Source organism: Ranitomeya variabilis, chromosome 8 (assembly GCF_051348905.1).
Source record: "Ranitomeya variabilis isolate aRanVar5 chromosome 8, aRanVar5.hap1, whole genome shotgun sequence".
In the NCBI taxonomy this organism is placed as follows: Eukaryota; Metazoa; Chordata; class Amphibia; order Anura; family Dendrobatidae; genus Ranitomeya; species Ranitomeya variabilis.
In genome coordinates, this window is record NC_135239.1 from 26,850,020 (window position 1) to 26,876,760 (window position 26,741).

The 26,741-nt window shown below is 42.7% G+C and overlaps 1 protein-coding gene across 11 annotated transcripts in view; it reads left to right on the top strand.

The window, feature by feature from the left end:
* The window catches only part of ST3GAL3 (ST3 beta-galactoside alpha-2,3-sialyltransferase 3), a 308,813-nt gene that overhangs the window by 265,671 nt on the left and 16,401 nt on the right, over nucleotides 1-26,741 (top strand). For all 11 annotated transcript variants that reach the window (XM_077277836.1, XM_077277842.1, XM_077277840.1 and 8 more), the window contains 3 exons: nucleotides 11,992-12,055; nucleotides 17,698-17,793; nucleotides 17,872-18,058. In XM_077277836.1, coding sequence (XP_077133951.1) covers nucleotides 11,992-12,055; nucleotides 17,698-17,793; nucleotides 17,872-18,058 — 347 coding nt within the window. The remainder of the gene's footprint in view (nucleotides 1-11,991; nucleotides 12,056-17,697; nucleotides 17,794-17,871; nucleotides 18,059-26,741) is intronic.

The window sequence follows — 26,741 nt, forward strand, 5'->3', positions numbered from 1 at the left end:
ATTTCTATTCCTAAAAGATCTCCTGCCTTCTCACTGCAGCCAGAGTACCAAAGATTCACATTTAGGAGAAGTATCAAAAAAGTCAAAACCCAAGAGTATATTATAACGTTAATACAAAGAACTTTCCTTAACTTGGAAACAACTCATTGAGTGGTGTCCATTCTGGGTAAGCTAAGAAAATTTCTTTGTGCCATCTAGAGGGTCTACAAAATGTCCACTCTTAACAGGTCTTCTGTCTCCTTACTGCATTCTGAGTACCAAAGATCCACATTTTGGAGAACTATCAAAAAAATCTAAACCAAAGAGTATTATTGTACCGTTAGTACGAAGAACATTCTCTAACTTGGAAACATCTCATTGAGTGGTGTCCGTTCTGGTTGGCACCTGCCAGTTAGTTACCTCTGATGGTCTCGTAAAGACGGTATTTCTTCTTGCTTGCAGCTCGACCCTTAAGGCGATGTGCTTGATATGTCAGTTTTATTTAACCAGTGGAGAGGTGATACCACTAAATGTAGAATTTCTTCACGAACCAGATGCTCTTTCATCACTTGATTGAATTGTAGTATAAATGATTTAGCACGTTTCCGTCTGCAGATTGACCTCCTCAGCAAGTTAAACCTACTACAAGTTTTCTATATGCAAGAAAAAAAAAAGGAAAAAGAGTTGCCCCATTCCCCAGCTCATGCTACCTGATCTCTTTGCTCATGGTGACTTGGCTATTCTTTCACTGGGTCACCCTGGGTGAGCCGCATTTGTTTACCTGTAGTGTAGCCAAGCGGAACAGACCTCACAATCCGAGCCTTCTTCATGCTGGTGGCAGTAGACAGATCACATGCACACACATGGAAACCTTACCTGGAAGAGTTGTAACGACATTCGTCATCCACCAAGAACACAACATTGGCAGCGATGCAAGCAATGGATGGGACCAGGTTGTTATATTGTACCAGAGGCAGATACACCATTTGTTCAATCTGTGGAGTTGGGACCCTAAGAGATTTAGTGGGCCACTTCCACCTCCAAAGAAAGTTGAGTTCTACATTATGATGAGCTATTGAACTTCAAAGGGCCCATATATTGTTCTTGCTCAGGGGCCTTCTTCAGTCTGAGTCCATTCTTGCATTGTACAATTAGATTCTACAAGAGGAAAGGTCCAAGATACTCAAGGAACAATCTCATCAGTCCCACCATTATAATGCTAACGAGACCACACTCATTAGATAAACGTCAGCTAACCACAGTTGACCATCTAATGTAGGGGTGTCAGAATTCTCCTTCATTAACACATATGGAAAAGCAGAATTGGTCTGTTTGATGTCAATATGCCTGATTCTTAATTCTCATGGGAGATAAGCCATCACCAGAGCTTACACGTATAAATGATTTGGGAGTAGTAGCTGTTGCACAGTTGCGTGAATAATAACTACATATGGTGTGTTAACGCAAAGTCCTAAGTTTATGATGGAAATTAGCTTTTCTTCAATTGTGTTCACTTTAAAGGGGTTGCCTTAATATCTTATCTTATTAAGTTGGAAAAATTGCAAAGTGTTTGTAAAAACACCCCATAACTTCTGCCATCAGGATGGGAGAGCTCACAATTCGAGTTTATGGTCCAGGCATGCCTCCGGCCGGACCTGTCAATATTCACAAGAACACCACCCCAAATCAAGCAGGAACCCGTAGGGTAGGGGAGCAGTGTGCTCCTGAAGTTAGGAACACAAGACAACCCCTCTAATGGTGCCCACCAGCAAGTTAACGTCTATAGAGACTAGCTAGTGGATCCTTTGATGTCTTTCAAACAAGGATTTGGATTGGTTAGAATTTTTTTTTCTTTGCAGAGACTGATGGTATTACAACCAAAATGCATTTGATGTTCTATAGCTTGTAAAAAATAAAAATATTGCTGAAAAATTGGTGAAAAATTGTCAAGTGTAAACTCTGCTTGAGGTCCTAAGACGTGTCCCGGAGTCTATTAAGTTCTTTTATCTATATTGAAGCAACTCGTGACTGATGTTATTGAGAGGGGACCTCAGATATGTCTGTTCGGCAGATGTTGCAGGTAACAGTTTATTAAAGGAAACTGGTTTGATTTTCCTTAAAGATTCAGAAGAATCTGTTCTGGAGACGTCTTCAAGTGCATAATTCAGAACACAACTTCCTCTCGTAAACCCTCTTCTCTTGGCTGTATGTTCTTCATTAAGTGCAAGTGGCCCATCCAGCTGAATTTAATATTGCGCTTTCCTTGGCTGGGAGAAAAGAAAGAACACATTTATGAGGGTGAATAATGAGGTTCTGGTTATGCGAGCCTTGATTCTGAGAACAGAGGCGAAGATTAGGTACAGAATGTGGTGGAATTTTATTAGTTTTAGACCCAACACATGGCGACCGCCAGGTGCGTTGTATGCTCCATATTGCTATTCTACCTATGTGCCTCTGCAAGAAGTCAGATGAATGCAAATGGATTGTATTTTGTCAGTGACCAAGGAGATACATAGTTCTGCATAGGTGCTGTAGATGGGAAAAAATTGAAAATTTCTAAACAATACTCCTGCATTCTATAATACTACCTTTATTTTATACCTTAATCCTACCTTTATTGTAAATTTTTATTGGAGTTAAAAAAGAAAATTATTTGCCTGGATCAGACTTTTGCCTCTGATTTCATAGAATATGAGGCCTAAAAAATGTGGGGAGACTACCAACATAGAAGTATAAAAATGTATAAAGATTTATTGATAATGATTTGCATCAAATGAATGTCATAAAGGAAAAACGGCGACACATACCATAGGGGAAGGTCATACTGATAATGTCTACAAAGGATAACATCTGAGAAATTATATCCAAAAAAGAGGGGCATTAATTAGATTGTTCTTCTGATAACATTTCAAAAATGGAAAAAACTACAAGTTCTAAGTGTACACCGATTATAAGGGCACATTCACATGTTCAGTCTTTGGTCAGTGTTTTACATCAGTATTTGTAAGCTGAAATCAAGAGTAGGTGAAAAATGCAGAAGTGGTGACGTGTTTCTATTATATTTTTCCTCAGATTATTCCACTCTATTTTGGCTTACAAATATTAATGTAAAATACTGACCAAATACTGAACGTGTGAATGTGGCCTAAGGGAGGAAACTGTACACAAAGGAAAATCTCAGCCAAGAAATATTTCAGGAGTTCAATAGTATAACTAGAACTGATCAGTGATTGTAATATAATAAAAGAAGATCAGCCAAAGTGAAAAAAAGAAATCTCATTCCAATTTTTTACAGAACTTTGGAGAGCTTTGTGAGAGAGAGATGAGTTTATATTGTATTCTGTAGTGGATGGGCAACCGGTGTAATGACTGGCACAGCGTGGAGGTATTGGTGTAACGGCTGGAGAGGAATATGATTGTGGTGCTGCATTCAGGATAAATTGGAGAGGGGAGAGGTTAGTGAGAGGGTAACCGAATAGTAGAGACTTGCTCATTGTCTTAAGGATTCCTTGAGTTGTATTTGAAAGTGTAGTGAAGGCTCTTTTCCACAGAAGATAGGTGTGGAGCGCTTCTTATCCCTGCAGCAAATAGCTGACATACTAGAACAATTTATTGCAATCCTTTTTAGGTTGAGAAAAAAAAAACACACCAGGCTGGAGCTGGACATGAAATACTGAAGATCTTGTCGATCTTCTCCCTTTGCTCTCGTTCTGTGCTGCTGTAATGTCGTGTAATTACCCTGACCGGATTTCCTGAATAATAGCGCAGACAAACAGCATTGACATTTCCAGTCCACATAGAGCCTTACAACCCGTCTGTCTCGCTGCCAAACTTCTGCTCAACTGCTGCCATTCATGTCGGCTTTAACATTTCCGAAATGTCTCACATGAAGTTAGAAACAATTAGCTCTTGTTTGCCATTTCCAGCGAGGGTTGACTGTAATTACCGTTACATTTTTCTGATGGTTTGTGCCGTCCACATTGCATGCGGAGATGAACAATGCTGCGGTTGGGCTGACTCTCTGCTGATGTGCGTGCCACTGAGGCCTCATTCTTCACCGGCCAACGTGTAAGAATCTGCCGCGCACGTGTCTGCGGCTTCTCTGCTGCTCAACACTGGAGACTTGTTGTCACTGATGTGCCATATAGTGCACAGTATGGGTGCAAAATGAGGACAGGCATATAATGTGTGGATGGTAGGATGATATAACAGGGACCGCATTCACTACACTGCGGCAAATGGTTGTAGTAGCTTCAGCTGGAAAACTCCGTGATCAGCTTACTAGAAAATCATCAGTTACAGAAAGGATGGTCTTCATGGGATAACCCCTTTACAGGGGTCGTCTCAACTACTCACAAAGTAATTGTAAAAACTAGCAAATTGCATTTTACGTCTAATTAAAAATCCTCTCCATTCTCATCTTAGGTAACCAGCCACCACTGCAGTCCATCTATCAGTAGTGGCCGGTTTCCTGTGCTCTCCTGAAGAAAGCAACACCTTTAACGGGATTGTCTGACCTTTAGGCTACAAATCTGTACTCAATCTTGTGACTACAGACTTGGGAATCCTCACAGCATGCATACTGAACGCTGCAAAGAGCAGGCAGTCTTGTGACCACAAGTATGCTATTTGCATACTTCCGGCCACATTCCAACTAGACGTGCCCGGCCTTGCTGAATACACTTGTAATGAACGAGGCGATGCAAGTCTAGTCTGCACGTGACCGCATACTTTCAGTCACATTCCTGAATCACAGCGTGTAGTTTGTGCGATGTGAGGACTCGCAAGTCTGCAGTCTCATAAAGTAACTGCAGACTAATAGCCTAAGACCGGACAACCCTTTTAATGTACTCTTAAAGATTATCACTACAGTACAAACACTTAAACTGGCTGGCTTGTTGACCGTTTCCAGTCTTCAACAACTATTAGCTACAATTCATAAAGTAGAAACAGACTTGAAAAGAAAACAAAACAGCATCAAAGTTGATATTTAGTTTACTTTTACATTTCTAGGCTATATATAGAGCCAAATCTGACCTTTAGCAGCCAGTAAATATTTAGTGGAGTTTTTTTTATCCCCAAACATCTTTACACATAAATCTTAGAGTTGCAGACAGTCTGCGGATGGAAGTTGCTCCATTCTAAAAAGTAAAATGCCTGCACCCCAGCCCAATCAGAAAAGTAACTTCAGGGCTGCAGGAGCATCCCTGTGGCTGATTGCTTTCCCTGTGGCTTCTCCCAGTGTGGGTCATATCTTCTGGAATTCCTACCAGTCTTGATGTCATCTGTATTATATTGTTCTGCTCAACTTTCCTTTGTTTTTGTTGCACTGATTCATGGCAGATGTGGCATAGAGTCGTGCCGTGAGTCACAAAGGGGCCCTCTACCATAGTAATGTTTAAAATTAGACGTCTCCCTCAGAAGGAGGAGAGGCTCCTCTGTGGCATGCCTTACATGTTGTCATATAAGAATATTGGATTTCATGATGTAGTATGGCGGCTCACAACAAAGCGCAGATGCCTCCAGTTACACCTCTGGTTGGAGACTGAACTGCCAAAGACTTCTCCAAAGAACCCTCGCAGGCAGTCAGCCCAGTTTAGTGAACTGGTAACTGGTGAATTATTAGTCTCTCCGGAAGCTATGAAGTTGGGAAATCAGATAAATAATAATAACTACAGTAAAAGTAAAGCCGTTCTAGGGTCAGACAATTGCAGCTAACCTGCTGGTTGATGGTTTCCCTCATTTTTTTCTACAGGAAAGTTAAGGGTCAGATGTTGTGTATTTTTTCCAATGATTTCAGAAAATATTAATAAACCTCTAAAACTCTAAAATTGCTGAAAAAAGAGTCAAAATAATTTTTGCCACAGGTTGGAGACCACCCCTCTATCAGATTAAGGTCTGAGGATTGTGACAGCCACGGCAGCAAGGAAAATTCTCTTTTATGCTCATGGAAACTAGTCAAACCTTGTTGCCTTGCTCTGTTAAGTGTTCTTCTGCCATATGGTAAGCTGCTTGCTTGAAGGGTTTGACTTTGTCAGCCAAAATGCTTTGTTAAAGGGGTTGTCCAGGCTTGGAATCCAAGTCTGCAGTCACATAGCGTGAATCCTTCATCAGGATTCTCCCATGTCGGCGACGAGTGTGATTTGCATACATGCAGTCACTTGCTGACTAGACGTGCAACTGAATTGAGCGTGGCCAGACATGTCTGGTAGGAATGCCCCTGCAACTTTGCAAATCACATAGTTGCAATCACATGGCCGCCTGGTCCCAGCGCTAACATCAGAGAATCCTGACAGCTTGCATTGTGCACTCTGTGAGGATTAACATGTCTGCAGTCACACAGAGTGACTACAAATGTGAACCCTGGACAACTCAACTATACAAACGCCTGCCCAATAAGTATCATAAAACTCGAGATGTGCCACAAAAACATTCCTCACAACATTATTCCACTTTTATCCAGTCTTAACTGTTGACACCTGTTGCATTGTTGCGTGCCCAAGTTGATCTTAGTCGATAAATGTGTGGGAAACTTCAGACTGCACTCAAATGACATCGGAGCGCAGTCTGATTTTCATGGAATGACAAAATGGAGAAGACGGAGAAATGTTATTTTCCATCTTCTCATCTGAGAGAATCTTATCACATTAAACTGACCCTCTGATTGGAGCTTGATCAAAGTGTGAGTTGCATAATTGATCAGATTTTCTTGGTTGATAAAAAATACGATCACGGACACCCAGACATGGTAGAAAGAGGCCACTAAGGGCATATAAAGAGACTAAAATGCAAAATTTCCGATTGCCAAGGATTGTGTGCAGGAAAAAAAAATCTCTCTCGGCAATTGGATTCATAACTGAGGGTCTGGATGCTGCAGCGGGAATCCGGAGCTGACACCACTACGTCATAGCTGGGGCTATCTTGTTAGAAGTCTGCTGGGGTGATGCCTGAAATGGGGTATGAGACTGATACCCACTGCTCTCAATCTTGGGAATCCAGGCATTATGGCCAGAAAGACAAAATGCACAACAGTGACTTATCCCCAGATCTTGATTGTAGGGACAAGTCTTCCCTCCCGCAGGTCTGCCCTCTGGATGATTGACACGTGCATGCTCTGTGAGTCTGCGGGTAACGACAGTGCACGGACACTGCAGCCTTTATAGCTACATGGGAATAGAGCGAAGCGAGGAGCACGAAGCTGAGATTGACAGCTCCACCGCGTCATCCAGCTACGTAGGGGCTCAGCTTATGGCTCTATACTCTGCTGGAGGGCGGATGAATGAGAGATGGGTATTTCCCTATAGAGGACGCCTATAAAGCTTGTGAATTCTCAGCTAACAGGATAAAAATGGTAAAAAATATTGAAATGATTAAATGGTTTAGGATGTAATGGATTATTCATCAGAGCGGCAGGAAGGATTGCACTGATGAATCCTGCCTGACTGCAACTACATCATAGGGCAGGATGGTCAATGAATTTAATATCCTGCCAAGTTTTTCCATAGCCGGTCTGGCTAAATATTCCATTATAAGTCACCATCTCTGGGGCCTATTTCACATCTGTCACCAATGTAAGACATGATAGTGCAAAAAGGAAAAAAAGAGCATGAACCGAACATCCCAAAATCATACGTTGATCTAAAGCCGCTAGGCAAAAATTTAAATACTGAACATGAGGTTTTCAGTTTAACATTCTGATCAGACTGTATGAAGCCCACTGCCCCTTCACGGCAAACCTCGTAGTGGGTCCTAACGCCCTAACGGAGCGGAGCCGTGCGGCGACCACCGCCGCAGCGGCCATGCACCAGCAGGGCGGACGGCCTGTTGCCCCACAGCACCCATGCTGCGAGACTGAGCCCCCAAGACTCCAGACCGCGCCGCCCCACCAGCACAAAGCCACAGCAACAATGGCCGCCACACAGCACCAGCACCAAAATGAAAAGGAGCATTTAAACTCACCTTCCTCCAGCTCTTCAGTGAGAGCCAAGATGGGCTAGACCCCTTACTTTGCAGTCTCCCATTTGGCTCAGGTGATTTTAATTAGCAGGAGACTGCAAAGTAAGGGGTCTAGCCCATTTTGGCTCTCACTGAAGAGCTGGAGGAAGGTGAGTTTAAATACTCCTTTTCATTTTGGTGCTGGTGCTGTGTGGCGGCCATTGTTGCTGTGGCTTTGTGCTGGTGGGGCGGCGCGGTCTGGAGTCATGGGGGCTCAGTCTCGCAGCATGGGTGCTGTGGGGCAACAGGCCGTCCGCCCTGCTGGTGCATGGCCGCTGCGGCGGTGGTCGCCGCACGGCTCCGCTCCGTTAGGGCGTTAGGACCCACTACGAGGTTTGCCGTGAAGGGGCAGTGGGCTTCATACAGTCTGATCAGAATGTTAAACTGAAAACCTCATGTTCAGTATTTAAATTTTTGCCTAGCGGCTTTAGATCAACGTATGATTTTGGGATGTGCGGTTCATGCTCTTTTTTTCCTTTTTGCCAAAGCATAAGACATGATAGTGACTCCAGCTCATCTGCGCCGTCTACCGGAGTCTACGGTAGTCTAAATCACACAACTTATCTCATCAGAGGCTGCAGCTCTTTTAAAATACAATGTACAGTCTTGGACTTTGGTGTATAAGAAAGACACAGAGCTGAACCAGAGCGGGTGCAGAGAAGAGCGACGAAAGCTACTAAGGGACTGGATGAACTGCAGGACAATGACAGGTCATCAGACTTGGGGTTATTTAGTTTGGAAAAATTGAGTCTTAAAGGCGATCTTATTACAATGTATGGAGAGATCGGTATAATAATATTTTTACACTTAGGCATCCACCTATGACAAGGGGGCATCCTCTACGTCAGCAGGAAAGGAGGTTTAATCATCATCACAGCCAGGCAGTGATTCTTTACGGTGCGAGCATTGAGATTATGGATTCTTTACAGTTCGTGCAGTGAGATTATGGATTCTTTACAGTTCGTGCAGTGAGATTATGGATTCTTTACAGTGTGAGCAGTGATATTATTGATATAGAAAAAAGATACGAGAAAAAACAGCACCAACCAGTCAACTAGTGCGCAAATCACTGGTTATTGTAAGGCACACCACTTAAATATAGGAATGGTGGTGCATGTAAAATGGAAAGAAGTATAATAAAAAAAATGCAGAAAAAACATCACTCACCAGTCCTTAAAAAATATGATGTCCTTTATTTCATGTGGTGGGACAGTCCTTAGAAAGCAGAGGGCGCAAGGAAGTGAAGGAGGACAACGGCCGTTCCCAGCGCTTCTGCAGGTCCAAACGTCTGTTGTCCTCCTTCACTTTCTCGCTCCCCCTGCTTTCTAAGGACTGTCCTACCACATGAAATGAAGGACATCATATTTTTTAAGGAATGGTAAGTGCTGTTCTTTCTGCATTTTTTAATGATATTATTGATTCTTTACAGTGCGAACAGTGAGATAATGGATTCTTTACAGTTCAAGAAGTGAGATTATGGATTCTTTACAGTGCGAACAGTGAGATAATGGATTCTTTACAGTTCAAGAAGTGAGATTATGGATTCTTTACAGTGCGAGCAGTGATATTGATTCTTTACAATGCGAGCAGTGAGATTATGGATTCTTTACAGTGCGTGCAGTGATGTTATTGATTCTTTACAATGCGAGCAGTGAGATTATGGATTCTTTACTGTACGAGCAGTGAGATTATGGATTCTTTACTGTATGAGCAGTGAAGTTATGGAACTTTCTGCCTCATGATATTGCAAATGTTGAATCACTAAACAAGGTCAAGGAGGCCCATGATACCTTTCTTGAAAGATATAATATTACAAGTTATGGGTACTAGATTTCATGATGGGACGCTAATCCAGGGAACTAGTCCGGTTGCCACATGTGGAGTTGGGGCAATTAGCATCTGCCTCATGGTGTATTTTCCTTCCTCTGGATCAGCCTGTTAGGTTATAGGTTGGACTCGATGGATTTATGTCTATTAGTAGATGTACCTGGTTGTGTTCTGGAATCGGGGTTTACTCTCCTGTCAGTTGTTTTAAGTTCAGTACAAATATTAATCTTGGCGTTCCAGTGAAGTCGGTGCAGGAATGCTTATTAACTTTACAGTTTCTGCATCATGTCCAAAAAGACAATATTAATGTGATTTATTTGGCAGCCTCTCCAGCACTTTGTAGCTTTGTGTCATGGCCTCTCTTCCCTCGGAGACTTCCTAGACGCTGAGTCACATCCCTCAGTATACGATTCTAATGGAAAGTGACGATAAAGGGACATGACGTCTTTACACCTTGATCCACCAAATTCCCCACCATAAGAACATTGGAGAGCTTAAAGGCAACCTGTCACCAGGCTTTTGCTATGTAATCTTCATAATGTGAAACCAGAGAGCAGGGATGTGTCACTTGCTCAGCAACTTGATGTGGTTTCAATACAATCAGTGTTTAATCAGGAGATTATCACTGCAGGACTAGGTGTCACATGCACACCAGTCCAGCTAATCTGTGTAACCATCCCCCGTCACTCATTGGCAGCTTTCTGTGTACACTGAACATTGTCAGCCAATCAGTGTTGTGGGCGGGTTTATACACACCTCAGTATTCTGAGCACTGCTAGGTCTGCAGCCGAGAGAACGGATTCTATCCAAACTGCCCCAAGCAACCCACTGGAATCAAGGTCTCCTTTCCTACATTATGTTGCCGTGAAATGAGTAGCCAAAACTTGGTGACAGATATGCTTTAAAGGAACAAGAAGGCCGAGTTCACACGTAGCTTAAATGCTGCATTATTTCGGCTCCTTTTTATCTGCAGGTGTTGTACCATAAAATGCAATAACTATCTTCTGATTATTGTGTTTTTCAATTTATTTTATGCATTTCTCATGCAGAATCAAAGCTACTTTCTTAATGCGTTTTTGTAGAAAAATCTTTCCTTCTGTGCGTTGTTTTTTTTTTTACATGCATTATTTTCTGGCTCCCATGGAAGACTATAGAGAAGAAAAAAAATCTAAATTCTACAGTGTTATTAGGCGCATAGTGGGCACGATCACATTTAATATGCTCGGAAAGTGAAATGCAGCAGATTTTCTGCACAAAAAAATTCAACAGAGGAACATGGTGGAAAGCTGCAAATAAATAAAGGCGAACATCAGATCGTATTTGCTCACACAGATTCTGCAGGATTTTCTGCATGTTCCTAAAACTGTCTTGTAGAAATCCTGCAGAGAACACAAATCTTATCATCTTTCTCTTTTTGATCTACTCCATTTTCATTTACAGATAGGGTGCAGGGATTTACAATCTTGTCCTAATGTGCCATTACAGGCAGGGTAGAAGGGGGAGGCTCCTGCTGCAGACAGTTGTCTTACAGCCAAACAAATGACTTGGCTGAGTGCCTGCGGCACAGAGATTTCTTTATATAATTCTTCATTTTAGTTGTAAATTTAATTCAAAGTAGGAGATAAAGAGAGAAGATTTTTATTGTATTTTTTTCTGCATTTTTCTATGTAAGATTTCTTTTGATATAAAGCGTTCAAGACAGAAACTGTATTTATAATGACTGGTTGAGATTTGATAGGAATCAGATAATTATTGTCCCCCTCCCCCACACAATATATCTGGGTGCGGATGCCATATCCATAGTGTAATGTTTGCTGACCCTTCATGGCCATCCTCGTGACGATGACTGCATTGCTTATGTAATGCTCCTGCTGGTAAAAGGCGTTCCTTTTATTATTTTTTTTAAATGTGAGTTTCCCATAAACAGACGACGTGGAATTAAGGCTGTTTGTTCAGGAATGTGTTTATAATCCAGGGGAATTTATAAGGGGTTTTAGATCTAAATAGAAAAAAAAAATCAGAATTCAAGAGATAACCGCAGGCAAACCTGGCCCAAAGAGCTGACGATCTGCGCAGATCTAGAAAGAGCCTGCTGATATTTCATCTCAGATTATTTTACTGAAACTTCTCCTTTTCTTGTTACTTCTGCTTCATCTCTTAACATCACATTACATTCTTTCTATTGTACAGAGAACTTAATCAAAGCAATCTTGTCTGCTACAAAAGAATACCGCCTGACGCCAGCTCTGGACAGGTACAGTATCGTCACGCTTGTTCTTCATGGCAAACATTTCTTTTCTTACTGGAATAAAAAAAAAGTTATTCGTTATATTGAGAAAAGTTCAGCAAAATTCTAAAACTTTTTGTGTCAGTTACTCACAATTCTTCATTTGCTGTTTAGTAGTGGAAATATATATTGCTCGTATTAATGGGGTTATCCTGCTCATCTCACTTATCAGGAGGTGACATACAGTGGGGCAAAAAAGTATTTAGTATTTAGTCAGTCAGCAATAGTGCAAGTTCCACCACTTAAAAAGATGAGAGGCGTCTGTAATTTACATCATAGGTAGACCTCAACTATGGGAGACAAACTGAGAAAAAAAATTCCAGAAAATCACATTGTCTGTTTTTTTATCATTTTATTTGCATATTATGGTGGAAAATAAGTATTTGGTCAGAAACAAACAATCAAGATTTCTGGCTCTCACAGACCTGTAACTTCTTCTTTAAGAGTCTCCTCTTTCCTCCACTCATTACCTGTAGTAATGGCACCTGTTTCAACTTGTTATCAGTATAAAAAGACACCTGTGCACACCCTCAAACAGTCTGACTCCAAACTCCACTATGGTGAAGACCAAAGAGCTGTCAAAGGACACCAGAAACAAAATTGTAGCCCTGCACCAGGCTGGGAAGACTGAATCAGCAATAGCCAACCAGCTTGGAGTGAAGAAATCAACAGTGGGAGCAATAATTAGAAAATGGAAGACATTCAAGACCACTGATAATCTCCCTCGATCTGGGGCTCCACGCAAAATCCCACCCCGTGGGGTCAGAATGATCACAAGAACGGTGAGCAAAAATCCCAGAACCACGCGGGGGGACCTAGTGAATGAACTGCAGAGAGCTGGGACCAATGTAACAAGGCTTACCATAAGTAACACACTACGCCACCATGGACTCAGATCCTGCAGTGCCAGACGTGTCCCACTGCTTAAGCCAGTACATGTCCGGGCCCGTCTGAAGTTTGCTAGAGAGCATTTGGATGATCCAGAGGAGTTTTGGGAGAATGTCCTATGGTCTGATGAAACCAAACTGGAACTGTTTGGTAGAAACACAACTTGTCGTGTTTGGAGGAAAAAGAATACTGAGTTGCATCCATCAAACACCATACCTACTGTAAAGCATGGTGGTGGAAACATCATGCTTTGGGGCTGTTTCTCTGCAAAGGGGCCAGGACGACTGATCCGGGTACATGAAAGAATGAATGGGGCCATGTATCGTGAGATTTTGAGTGCAAACCTCCTTCCATCAGCAAGGGCATTGAAGATGAAACGTGGCTGGGTCTTTCAACATGACAATGATCCAAAGCACACCGCCAGGGCAACGAAGGAGTGGCTTCGTAAGAAGCATTTCAAGGTCCTGGAGTGGCCTAGCCAGTCTCCAGATCTCAACCCTATAGAAAACCTTTGGAGGGAGTTGAAAGTCCGTGTTGCCAAGCGAAAAGCCAAAAACATCACTGCTCTAGAGGAGATCTGCATGGAGGAATGGGCCAACATACCAACAACAGTGTGTGGCAACCTTGTGAAGACTTACAGAAAACGTTTGACCTCTGTCATTGCCAACAAAGGATATATTACAAAGTATTGAGATGAAATTTTGTTTCTGACCAAATACTTATTTTCCACCATAATATGCAAATAAAATGATTAAAAAAAACAGACAATGTGATTTTCTGGATTTTTTTTTCTCAGTTTGTCTCCCATAGTTGAGGTCTACCTATGATGTAAATCACAGACGCCTCTCATCTTTTTAAGTGGTGGAACTTGCACTATTGCTGAATGACTAAATACTTTTTTGCCCCACTGTATGTAGGTCGATTACAATTTATTGTAAATAATAATAGGACAAGTACATTATTAACCCCTTAATGACAGCCAATACGTCTTTTAACTGACCTGACATATAAGAGAATAGCCTCCCCATACAGGTGACAATCCAGCAGCTGTCGGTTGTGCACTATAGCTGACAACTTGCTGTATCAGCCACGATCAGTGTTTGCACCGTCCAAATCTGTTTAACCCCTTAGGGTACCGTTACACTAAACGATTTACCAACGATCACGACCAGCGATACGACCTGGCCGTGATCGTTGGTAAGTCGTTGTGTGGTCGCTGGGGAGCTGTCACACAGACCGCTCTCCAGCGACCAACGATGCCGAGGTTCGCTGGTAACCAGGGTAAACATCGGGTTACTAAGCGCAGGGCCGCGCTTAGTAACCCGATGTTTACCCTGGTTACCATTGTAAATGTAAAAAAAACTAAAACACTACATACTCACCTTCTGATGTCTGTCACGTCCCTCGCCGTCAGCTTCCCACACTGACTGTGTCAGTGCCGGCCGTAAAGCACAGCACAGCGGTGACGTCACCGCTGTGCTCTGCTTTTACTTTACGGCCGGCGGTCACAGTCAGTGCGGGAAGCAGACGGCGGGGGACGTGACAGACATCAGAAGGTGAGTATGTAGTGGGTTTTTTTAACATTTACAATGGTAACCAGGGTAAACATCGGGTTACTAAGCGCGGCCCTGCGCTTAGTAACCCGATGTTTACCCTGGTTACAAGCGAACACATCGCTGGATCGGTGTCACACAGTGATCCAGTGATGACAGCGGGAGATCCAGCGACGAAAGAAAGTTTCAAACGATCTGCTACGACGTACGATTCTCACCAAGGTCCCTGATCGCAGTAGCGTGTCAGACACAGCGATATCGTATGGATATCGCTGGAACGTCACGGATCGTGCCGTCGTAGCGACCAAAGTGCCACTGTGAGACGGTACCCTAAGATGCTGCTGTCAATAGTGACTACATCATTATATATGGTTAACAGACTGTGAGGGCTTCCTCTTTATCCCAATTGGTGCCCTCAGATCATGATTGTGTGGTCCTGATGTTTGCCATGGCAGTTCATGACCAAATAGCGGCCTTAGAGTCTGCCGGCTGTAGTAATCTGTTCAGAAGTTAGAGGCATTTAGGTGGTAAAAATACACATTTTTATTTCTGTCATGCCACTTTGCATTAATTCCTGTAAAACACCTGAAGGGTTAATAAACTACCTGACAGCAGTTTTCGATATGTCAGGGGGTGCGGTTTTTAAAATGGTATCACGTTTGGGGGTTTCCCAATATATAGGACCCCTAAAGTCACTTCAAACATGGATAAGTCCCTAAAAAAATACATTTAGCAAATTTCCTTGAAAAAATGAAAAATTGCTGCTACATTTTTAAACCTCCTAAAATATTAACAAAATAAAATAACATTTTACAAATGGTGCTGATATAAAGCAGACATGTTGGAAATGTTATTTATTAATGGTTTGCTGTGGTATGACCATCTGGATTAAAGGGATAATCATTCAAATTTTGAAAAATGCTAATTTTTTAACATTTTTCTCAAATTTTTGATATTTTTTATAAATAAACACAAAACATATTGACCTAAATTTTCCATTATCATAAAGTATAATGTGTCACGAAAAAACAATCTCAAAATCACCGGATTTGTTGAAGCGTAGCAGAGTTATTACCACATACTGTAAATTGACACTGGTCAGATTTCAAAAATTTGGCTCCGTCACTAAGGGGTTAAAGGGAATCATCTGAGACCACCAGGATGTGGGGGAAGAGAGCCTGATTCCAACGATGTATCACTTACTAGGCTGTGTTGCTGTTTCAATAAGATAATGGTTGGATATTATCACTACAGGACTAGATGCCTTGTGCCTACAAGTCCAACCACACCCCCAGCACTGATTGGTCAGTTTTCTGTCAATATATACTGTACACAGAAAGCTTCCAATTAGGGGCGTGGGCAGAGTTATACAAAGAAAGCTGCCAATCAGTAGTGTGGGCGGGGTTATACACAGCTCAGCATTCTGAGCACTGCAGAGAAAACCCCAGGTTTCTGTGCACTGTATATTGACAGAAAGCTGCTAATCAGTGTTGGGGAACGGTTGGACTAGGAGGCACGAGACACCTAGTCCTGTAGTGATAATGTTCTGCCTATAAAACACTGATCTTATTGAAACAGAAATCACAGGCTAGTAAGTGACACATCACTGGAATCAGGGTCTCAGCTCTTATATTTTGCTGCTGACAGATTATATATATAAAAAAATTGCTGACAAATTCCCTTTAAGACCTGATAAGTGGCAATCACCTAATGTGGAAGTCAAAGATGCTGGGTAATCCTGTTAAATCTGTGTTGAGCATGGGCAGTGTATGAGAGCTTTGTATAACCACGCCAAACAGCATTGATTGGCGGCTTTCTGTGTCTTCTGTGCATAGGCAGAAAGCTGCCAATCAGTGGTGGGCACGGGGTTATCCAATTTCCTAGCTATAAGTCACTGGACAAGTCTGGAAATATTGTGTGCATGGTGTAATGGCGAAGGTCTGTAATAATGATATGAATGAGTCAGAGTGATGCTGCAGTCTATTACACATTCCTCTAACACAGGGACGGTATTATTAATGGGTCCCACTTATCACGTGACTCCCCACCAACGTGAGTCATCCATAATTCACTAATTATATCAGGAGTGTCGTAATCTTATAATGCACATTCATTGCTTAGACGTCTTACACAAACCTAATTTTTGGTCTGAGCAAACATCTGATCGCACTCGGACCAATGTTATTCTATGGGACTGTGAACATGTCTGTTTTTTTCCTCTGATGAAGCTGGTCTTGGGGAAAAAAAAAATCGCAGCGTGCATGATTGCATCCAATATTTGGATCACACTCTGCCATGCAAGTCAGTGAGTGCATGGAAAACATCGGACTGCACTCGGATGACATCTGAGTGCGGTGCGATTTCCACAGACTGACACAATGGAGAAGATGGAGATCAGAGTGTGATTTGTATAATCTCGTATTCTCTCGGATCAGAGAATAAAGGCTCGGGTGACTCTAGCCATAAAGCCAGATCGCTATGGGCCAACTTTTAAAGGGCCAGTGACTGACAGGTCTCTCCCTATGCACACACTCGGGAGAGATCAATCAATCCAGGGCAGGAAAAAGCCACCGGGGAGCCACCTGTCTGACTTGTCTCCAGTGTGTGGCCCTGGGGACTCGCTGTTCTAACCGTCCATCGGCAATCATGGATTAATGATGGGTTACCAAGACAGCCAGTGGTCTCCTGAAGACCCCCGTGCCTGTCATCACAGTACTGCTATGAAAAACCAACGCATGGCTGATGTTCATAGGAGACCGTGATTATTACTATACACAGCAATACTGTCACAGCACAAGCCGTGTGATGATCACAGATACAAGTCCCCAAAGGGGACTACAAGATACAGTAAAAAAAGAAAAAATTAAAGATAAGATGGAAAAAATAAAATACAATTATGTAAGTTTAAATTCTCCTTTTTTCAGCTATTAAAAATAAATAAAGGAGAAAGAAAAATGTCACATATGCGGTATCTCCATCTCCAAAAAATTGCCATGTCGGGAAGGAGTTAACTTCTTAAAGTATGTAATGAGCAATTTTTCCATGATTCCCTGAGGGATCTTTAGTCCAGGAGGATGATTGCTTCAGTGCAGGTCTCGGGGAGGATGGATTTTTTTTATGCCCGTATCTTACTGTATGAACCTGATCCTTATTTCTGCTTTTCCTTAGTCTGAACTGTCGGCGATGCATCATCGTGGGGAACGGAGGGGTCCTCGCCAACAAATCTCTGGGATCTAAAATTGACGAGTACGAGGTTGTGGTTCGGTAAGTCCTCGGTACGACCAGATACATTCGGATTCACGCTCCACATCGGTCACAACTCCGGATTTCTTTCTGTCTTAGATTAAATTCTGCGCCAGTCAAAGGGTTTGAAAAGGACGTGGGGAGTAAAACAACGCTGAGAATCACATATCCTGAAGGAGCCATTCAGAAACTAGAACAATACGAGAAAGATTCGCTCTTCGTCCTGGCAGGATTCAAGTGGCAAGACTTCAAGTGGCTGAAATACATTGTTTACAAGGAGAAAGTGGTGAGTTCTGCGCCGCAGCGAGGACTCATTTATGGGACCACGTGTCTGGCAGCCGCGCACAGAACACACTGAGTTACTGCCATTTACCAGCCCAGGCTTGATTTTTTTGGGATCATGAACAATAGGACACCTACACTTTGGGTTTGTATTTGTTTACATTAATGAACCTCAAAATGTTCTCAGCGGTGAGCCCACCTAAACCCCCACGTAACCCACAACCTCCGAGAGCCACAATGTCAGATCGATCCAACTCCATGGGCTGCAGCATTATCTTTTGAGAAATTGACTGCATATTAAAGGTACTGGATGTGACCTAAATATCTAATAGGTGCTGGCTCTGTTTTTCGGGTTTCCACCTATCAAGAAGGTAGAGGTGTCCTTCTCATGGGTTTCCATTCTCCCATAAACTACAATTAATATAAGAGCACTCATGCATCGCCCTTTTTTTTTGTTTAGCCCTCATGCATGGTCCAGTTTTTCGGTTTAGCACTCATTTCTGGCCCAGTTTTTCGGTTTAGCCCTCATGCATGGTCCAGTTTATCGATTTAGCACTCATGCATGGTCCAGTTTTTCAGTTTAGCGTTCATGCATGGTCCAGTTTTTTGGTTTAGCACTCACGCATGGCCCAGTTTTTTGGTTTAGCCCTCATGCATGCTCCAGTTTTTTAGTTTAGCACTCACGCATGGTCCAGTTTTTCGGTTTAGCCCTCAATCATGGTCCAGTTTTTCAGTTTAGCACTCATGCATGGTCCAGTTTTTTCGGTTTAGCCCTTATGCATGGTCCAGTTTTTTCGGTTTAGCCCTTATGCATGGTCCAGTTTTTTCGGTTTAGCCCTCATGCATGGCCCAGTTTTTTTGGTTTAGCCCTCATGCATGGTCCAGTTTTTTGGTTTAGCCCTTATGCATGGTCTAGTTTTTCAGTTTGGCCCTCATGCATGATCCAGTTTTTCAGTTTAGCCCTCATAGATGGTCCAGTTTTTCAGTTTAGCCCTCATAGATGGTCCAGTTTTTCAGTTTAGCCCTCATGCATGGTCCAGTTTTTCAGTTTAGCCCTCATGCATGGTCCAGTTTTTCAGTTTAGCACTCATGCATGGTCCAGTTTTTCAGTTTAGCACTCATGCATGGTCCAGTTTTTCGATTTAGCACTCATGGATGGCTACATCTTCACCTCCTTTACTCCTTTCTAGGCTATGAGATTAAGGACTCACCCATTCCACCAAAAATATGACTAGCCAAGAAATGACCACAGAGCACAACATTCATAATAATCTCTACGGTGCTGGTCTTCTCCATGACATGGAAAATACATGTGTCCAAACACTATGCACATAGTTGAGATCTGCACATAAGGGGTACTGCGGGACACATGTGGTTCCCGGACCTCAGATTTTGCTCCACAGGTCTAAACTATTTGAAATTAAACAAAGTTTAAATTTTGTTGTCTTATATATATATCTGTGATTTTCTATGTCTGCAAAAAGAAAAGCCAGACTATTTTTCAGTAGTGTGCTGGTTCTATTTTTCATCCATTTTTTGGACCATGTGTTCGTTTTTACCATCCACGCTGCCCCCGTTTTTCTCAAATGCAAAAGCCATGAAACTATGGAAAGTTTTCCAAACTTTTTTTTTAGTCACCACTCAGTTAAAAACGCGTCATCTGTGCATCGGTCCATTTTTTTGTTGAAGATCAATGAACTTGAATGAGTAATGGAAATCGGACCAAAATAAGACCTGTCTCCACCCCGGGATGCCAAACACACGCGTGTGAATGAAGCCTTAATCAGATACTCCTTACTAACCTCCTAAATATAACATTTTTTTCCCGGTATTCCTATTTAAAAATTGATGTTTATTTTGTTATTGCCCCGAAGTAATTTTATTTCCTTTTTACTCATTGAATGGAAACTTTTTACATCAAATGGAAACTTTTTACAAAATGCAAGAAAAGCTGAATGTCTCATCATTGCCACCTCACCCTCGTCATTCAGACCACACTAAGAAATGTCACTGAGGCTTCTGGAGAGTTTCAGACTAAGTTTTTTTTTTTTTTTTTATTTCTTGGCTTGAGTTTGCAGACTGCCGACGTATCTGGACACAAATGGGCAATTTATTAAGCGTCTCTCTCGTTTTATAATCTCATAAATTGAGCAGGGGCTGAGGTTAGTGACCTCTGTTCCTTCTTCTGGATGAATAGACATGGGAATTGGTGGAATTTTAAGGAAAAAGCCATCACGCCAGGGATGGCTGAGATAAAGATGGTGCGTGATGATGCCGTCACAGTAGCCTCCTGGTTGATGGATGACAGTGCACTCTGCCTTCAGGGGGAAATGACAGCATTCATTTTAATTCATCATCGTTCGGATCTGTGAAAATACTGGGCTACGTGAGAAAGCACGTACACAACGGCGCAGCCGGGGAATCGAAAAGCGCAGATAACAAAATACTACTTTGTATAAGAGGAATCTTGGGCGTCCGGACCCAAAATGCAGATGTTTAGAAAAATAGAAACAGCTGCCTGATTTCAGCAAAGTCAGGGTGCAGCTTCCACCTCCCACGCTCTCCCAGGTTCCAAACACAATCATCTCTCGCAAATAAATGTAATTTTTCTTTTTACAAGAAAGACACCAAGGCCTTTACATGGGGACAGCCCTTATCTGTAGAGCAAGTCTGGATATTGCATCCATGGTCGGCAGCCCCTTGGTTCTTGACATTATGTCTCTAACTTATTAGTCAGCCAATGAAGTCCTTGTACTAATCATACTAACGGGCCGCTGACACCGGCGGCACTAAACGACAGCCAGTCACCTACTGCTTGCCGATCCGCGACGTTTAATAACCCGTTTATACAGACAGACTGTCCTTCAGATGCACAACGTGTAATAGATCTAGGCTACCATAGTTCTCGGCAGCTCAAGTCCTGTTTACACAAGATGGATGTGCTGCCGAGAATGATGATCGATTGTGCAGCACTAAAGATCATTGCACCCAATCAACAAGCGTTTTGCTCATTCTTGATGCACACAACCGTTTTCTCTCCATCCAAGGAAATCGGTCCGATTATACTAATCAGCCGCTGATCAGAGCGGGAACCGATGCAGTCAGTCCATGAAAATCGTTGTCTGAGTGCCGTCAAATTTTTTTTCAACGGGCCCAAAGAGTTAAATAGGCGAGTGACGGCCAATACTTTGATCCTTGAAGGCAAATCAATCATGTTGCAATATTCTTTTTTTCTTTTCCTTCGCTCACACGAAAAAAATTGGAAATGTGCACAGCCCCGCCAGCGCCATCTTTTTTTTTTAAATTAAAGCTGTGAAAAATTTTGGAAGGAAATTTGTAAAAAAAAAAAAAAATTGTGTTGCCATTTTCTGAGATCCATAGCATTTTAATTTTGTGTCAATAGACTTGTGTGAGGGCTTGTTTTTTTTTTGTTTTGTTTTGTTTTTTTGCATGGCGATCTGGCACTTTAGTTGATATTTTGGACTAAATTCAGAGTTTTGAATCGCTTCTTATTTAATTTTTTGCCGTTGTTTCAGCAATTCTAATGTTTTGATTTTATTTTCTCTTTATTGGTTAATTAATTTATTCTTTTATTTGGTTATTTTTAATGGGGTAAAAGTTTTTTTTTGTTTTTTTTATTTAATTATTTTGACTTTATTTTTTAGGGAACTTTAACTTTTAAACCTTAGGAGACTTGAACCATTGATCATCAGACCGCTTGGACCACATACTGCAATAACGTAGTATTGCAGTATATTGGAAAAAAATCATGATCTTCTATGAAGACCCAGCCAGAGCTCGGTCTTCATAGGAGCATTGTTAGGTCAGGCACAGGAGCCTTCAATAAGCTCCTGGCTCCCATGGCCACCTATTGGCAAGTCCCGTGGAGGTTGAGGGAAATGTGGGAGCATGGAAAGGCGTGCCCCCCGTGCCATGCTGGGTATGATGCTCCTGAGACCACATCATACACGGAGACCCGACATTGAACGTACCAGTATGTCAAATATTGGTTTAAAGGTGTTTCATTAATATAATTGCAGAGAGCTTGGTTACAGCAATGTATCACTTCACAGGCTGTGTTTTACTGATTCAATACAATCAGTGTTTTATCAGCAGGAGATTATCACTACAGGACTAGGTGTCTCGTGCCTCCTAGTCCAGCCACACCCCCAGCATTGATTGGCAGCTTTTTTTTCTACTCTCTTTATTCACAAAAAGCAGCCAATCACTGGTGTGGGCGGGGTTATACACAGCTCAGCATTTGAGCTCTGCTAGATCTGCAATAGAGAAAACTGTGACTCTTCCCTAATTACTGCACCCAGTAAACAAAGTGACACATCGCTGGAATCAGGGTCAGATTAGAAAGCAAAATCCTGCTGACAAGATTCCCTTTAAGTAGAGTTAATGTTCTATAGTTTATTCACAGATTTTCAATTTATTTATTTTTCCATTAAGATTAATGGGTAAACGTCACAACGCATTTCAGGTCAGGGAATAAAAAACTGCATAGACAGGCAGCGGTGGTATTTGTAGTGCGGTTGTAGTATTTCGACCTACTCTCTCTTGAGAAGTCCGCATTGTCGCTGCTTCTGTCTTCGCTTGATTTACAGAATCCAATCATCTTGATCACTTCTTCTTCTCACTTCCCCGAGTCTGCGGGGTCATCTGAGGTCTCTCCTCATTCCTCACATACTGTCAGGATTTCCTGCTCCTTTTTTCCTTTCTTCGCTGCCAGTCCGGATTGTGTTTGCTCTGTCAGTGCGGTGTCATTTGCTGCACCCTCTCTCGTTAACCGCTATATTTGCTCACATTCTGACGTTTTGCTTCGCTCAGACGATAATGAGTGAAGCGGAGCCGGTGATACAATGCCGGCGGTATAAATAGAAGTCATGAATGGCTAATTGCCGCGGGCTAACCACACCAACCTAGGACGTCATGTAAAATCCCAAGTCTCACAAGTATAATTGCGCTCACTGGGTGTGGGTCTGAATTTCGGGACAGGGAATTTAGGACACGCTACAGACAGGAAAAAAATGGGAATTTCACCCAGAGGGAAAAAAAAAAAGTTTCAGATCAGAAGCCAAAAAATGTTTCAACATAGCTGCAATATGAGAAAGTAAGAAGTTACCATGACGATAGAATTCCCAGCAATTACCGTCCGCAACATCATGATCCTCATTTGCTGTATGACCCGTTAGCTCACATGTCAACCTTCCGAAATCTTATAATTTTTAAAGGGAACCCGTCATATTGAAAATTAGTATCTTATCTGCAGACAGGATGATATAGAACAGGAGCGGATGAGCAGATTGAGGCTACGTTCACACGATCCTTTTTTTCATCCTTTTTTTTCAGGTCCTGTTTTGAAAAACCGCAGCTAAATTCAGCGCTGATTTTAGCTGCGGTTTTTGATCCTTTTTCTTCTGCGGATTCCACTGCGGGTTTCCAAATGCAGTTTCCTATTGGTGCTGCTGGAAACCCGCAGCGGAATCTGCAGAAAGAAGTGACATGCTACTTCTTTTTTCTGCAGGCAAAACCGCTGCGGATTTGCCTGTGGAAAAAAGGATCGTCGGCACAGCGGGTCCTTTTTTCCATTGGGTTACATTGTACTGTAACCTACATGGAAAACTGCTGCGGATCCGCAGTGCAATTCCGCTGCGGATCCGCAGCAAAAACCGCACCGTGTGAACATAGCCTGATAGATATTTTTTGGGTGGGGGAAAAGTTTCAATAAAACTTGAATTTTATTTATTGAAATCCCTGGTGGTTGTATGCTGGAGTCCAGTGGGCGGTCCTAGTCAGTGATTGACAGTCTTCACTGTGTGCAGAGCTGCTGTCAATCACTGATTAATACCTCCGTTTGCAGACTTGTTATAACTTGATTCCCGCACTGTGATGTCCCTAAAAAAAAAACAAAACACAAGAGTTTTATCTTCACTTTTTGCTTCCATGATTGCAAAGTTTTGCTAGTGAAAGAGAACTCGTCTTCAGAAAATGACCCGATTATTTCAATCAAGTTTTACTGTTACATGTATTTTTTTTTTTTTAGTGTTGGCAATTTCTTTTCCATATCATGATCTGTATATATATACCAATATATATGATCTGTATATATATACCAATCAGCGACGGGCACAGCATGGCGACGATGATGTCATAATGGAAATCCCGCGTCTCTGATTGGTCGAGGCCGCCAGGCCTCGCCCAATCAGCGACGGGCACAGTATCGACGTAGATGTCATAATCAGCGACGGACAACCAATCAGCGACGGGCACAACATGGCGACGATGATGTCATAAAGGTTGCCTCGACCAATCAGCGACGGGCACAGTCTGCCGCGAATTCGCCTCGACCAATCAGCGACGGGCACAGTCTGCCGCGAATTCTGGAATCATCATTGTCCATATACTACGGGGACATGCATATTCTAGAATACCCGATGCGTTAGAATCGGGCCACAATCTAGTGTATATATATATATATATATATATATATATATATATATATATATATATATATATATATATATACACTCACCGGCCACTTTATTAGGTACACCATGCTAGTAACGGGTTGGACCCCCTTTTGCCTTCAGAACTGCCTCAATTCTTCGTGGCATAGATTCAACAAGGTGCTGGAAGCATTCCTCAGAGATTTTGGTCCATATTGACATGATGGCATCACACAGTTGCCGCAGATTTGTCGGCTGCACATCCCAAAGATGCTCCATACAAGGCAGGATGGATCCATGCTTTCATGTTGTTTACGCCAAATTCTGACCCTACCATCCGAATGTCGCAGCAGAAATCGAGACTCATCAGACCAAGCAACGTTTTTCCAATCTTCTCCTGTCCAATTTCGATGAGCTTGTGCAAATTGTAGCCTCAGTTTCCTGTTCTTAGCTGAAAGGAGTGGTACCCGGTGTGGTCTTCTGCTGCTGTAGCCCATCTGCCTCAAAGTTCGACGCACTGTGCGTTCAGAGATGCTCTTAGGCCTACCTTGGTTGTAACGGGTGGCGATTTGAGTCACTGTTGCCTTTCTATCAGCTCGAACCAGTCTGCCCATTCTCCTCTGACCTCTGGCATCAACAAGGCATTTCCGCCCACAGAACTGCCGCTCACTGGATTTTTTTTCTTTTTCGGACCATTCTCTGTAAACCCTAGAGATGGTTGTGCGTGAAAATCCCAGTAGATCAGCAGTTTCTGAAATACTCAGACCAGCCCTTCTGGCACCAACAACCATGCCACGTTCAAAGGCACTCAAATCACCTTTCTTCCCCATACTGATGCTCGGTTTGAACTGCAGGAGATTGTCTTGACCATGTCTACATGCCTAAATGCACTGAGTTGCCACCATGTGATTGGCTGATTAGAAATTAAGTGTTAACAAGAAGTTGGACAGGTGTACCTAATAAAGTGGCCAGTGGGTGTATATATATATATATATATATATATATATATATATATATATATATATATATATATATATATATATATAAAATTTGCAATGTTACGATTTTCCATTAGGAATCCAAAATTTATCTGCACTCCACTGGTAATAGTAGTAGTGTACATGGAAAAATAGATAATGCAAAATCAAGAAGATCCGGGCACTCACAGAGGTTTTTCCTTGGTTCTTTTATTCAACTAAACTGGACGCATTTCAGCCTATCCAAAGCCTTCATCGACAGACTGCAGGGCTGAAGGGCCCGGCACTCACACAGGTTTTTTCCTTGGTTCCTTTATTGAACAAAACTTGATGTGTTTCAGCCTATTGAAAGCATTCATCAGCAGCATACGTGCCTGTATGACCTCCCTATAACACCTGGGCATGCTCCAAATGAGGCGGCGGATGGTCTCCTGATGGATCTCCTCCCATACATGGATTAAAGCATCCGCCAACTCCTGGACAGTCTGTGGTGCAACGTGACGTTGGTGGATGGAGGGAGACATGATGTCCCAGATGTCCTCGATTGGATTCAGGGCTGGTGGACGGGCTAGCCAGTCAATAGCATCAATGCCTTCATCATGTAGGAACTGCTGACACTTCAGCCACATGAGGCCTAGCATTGTCCTGCATTAGGAGGGACCCAGGGCCAACCGCACCAGCATGTGGTCTCACAATGGATCTGAGAATCTCTTCCCGGTACCTAATGACAGTCAGCGTACCTCTGGCGAGCACATGGGGGCTGTGCGACCCTCCAAAGAATTGCCTCCCCACACCATTATTGACCTACTGCCAAACCGGTCATGCTGGAAGATGTTGCAGGCAGCAGAGCATTCTCCATGGTGTCTCCAGACTCTGTCACACATGCTCAGTGTGAACCTACTCTCATCCGTAAAGAGCACAGGGCGCCAGATTCGAATCTGCCAATCTTGATGTTCTCTGGCCAATGCCAATCGCCCTGCACGGTGTTGGGCTGTAAGCTCAACACGCACTTATGGACGTCAAACCCTCTTACCAACCTCATGGAGTCCGTTTTCTGATGGTTTGAGCAGACACATGGATGTTAGTGACCTGCTGGAGGTCATTTTTGCAGGACACTGGTGCTGCTCCTACTGTCTCTCCTTGCACAAAGGAGGTAGCAGTCCTGCTGCTGGGTTGTTGCCCTCCTACAACCCCCTCAACGTCTCCTGGTGTACTGGCCTGTCTCCTGGTATCTGCTCCATACTCTAGACACTGTGGT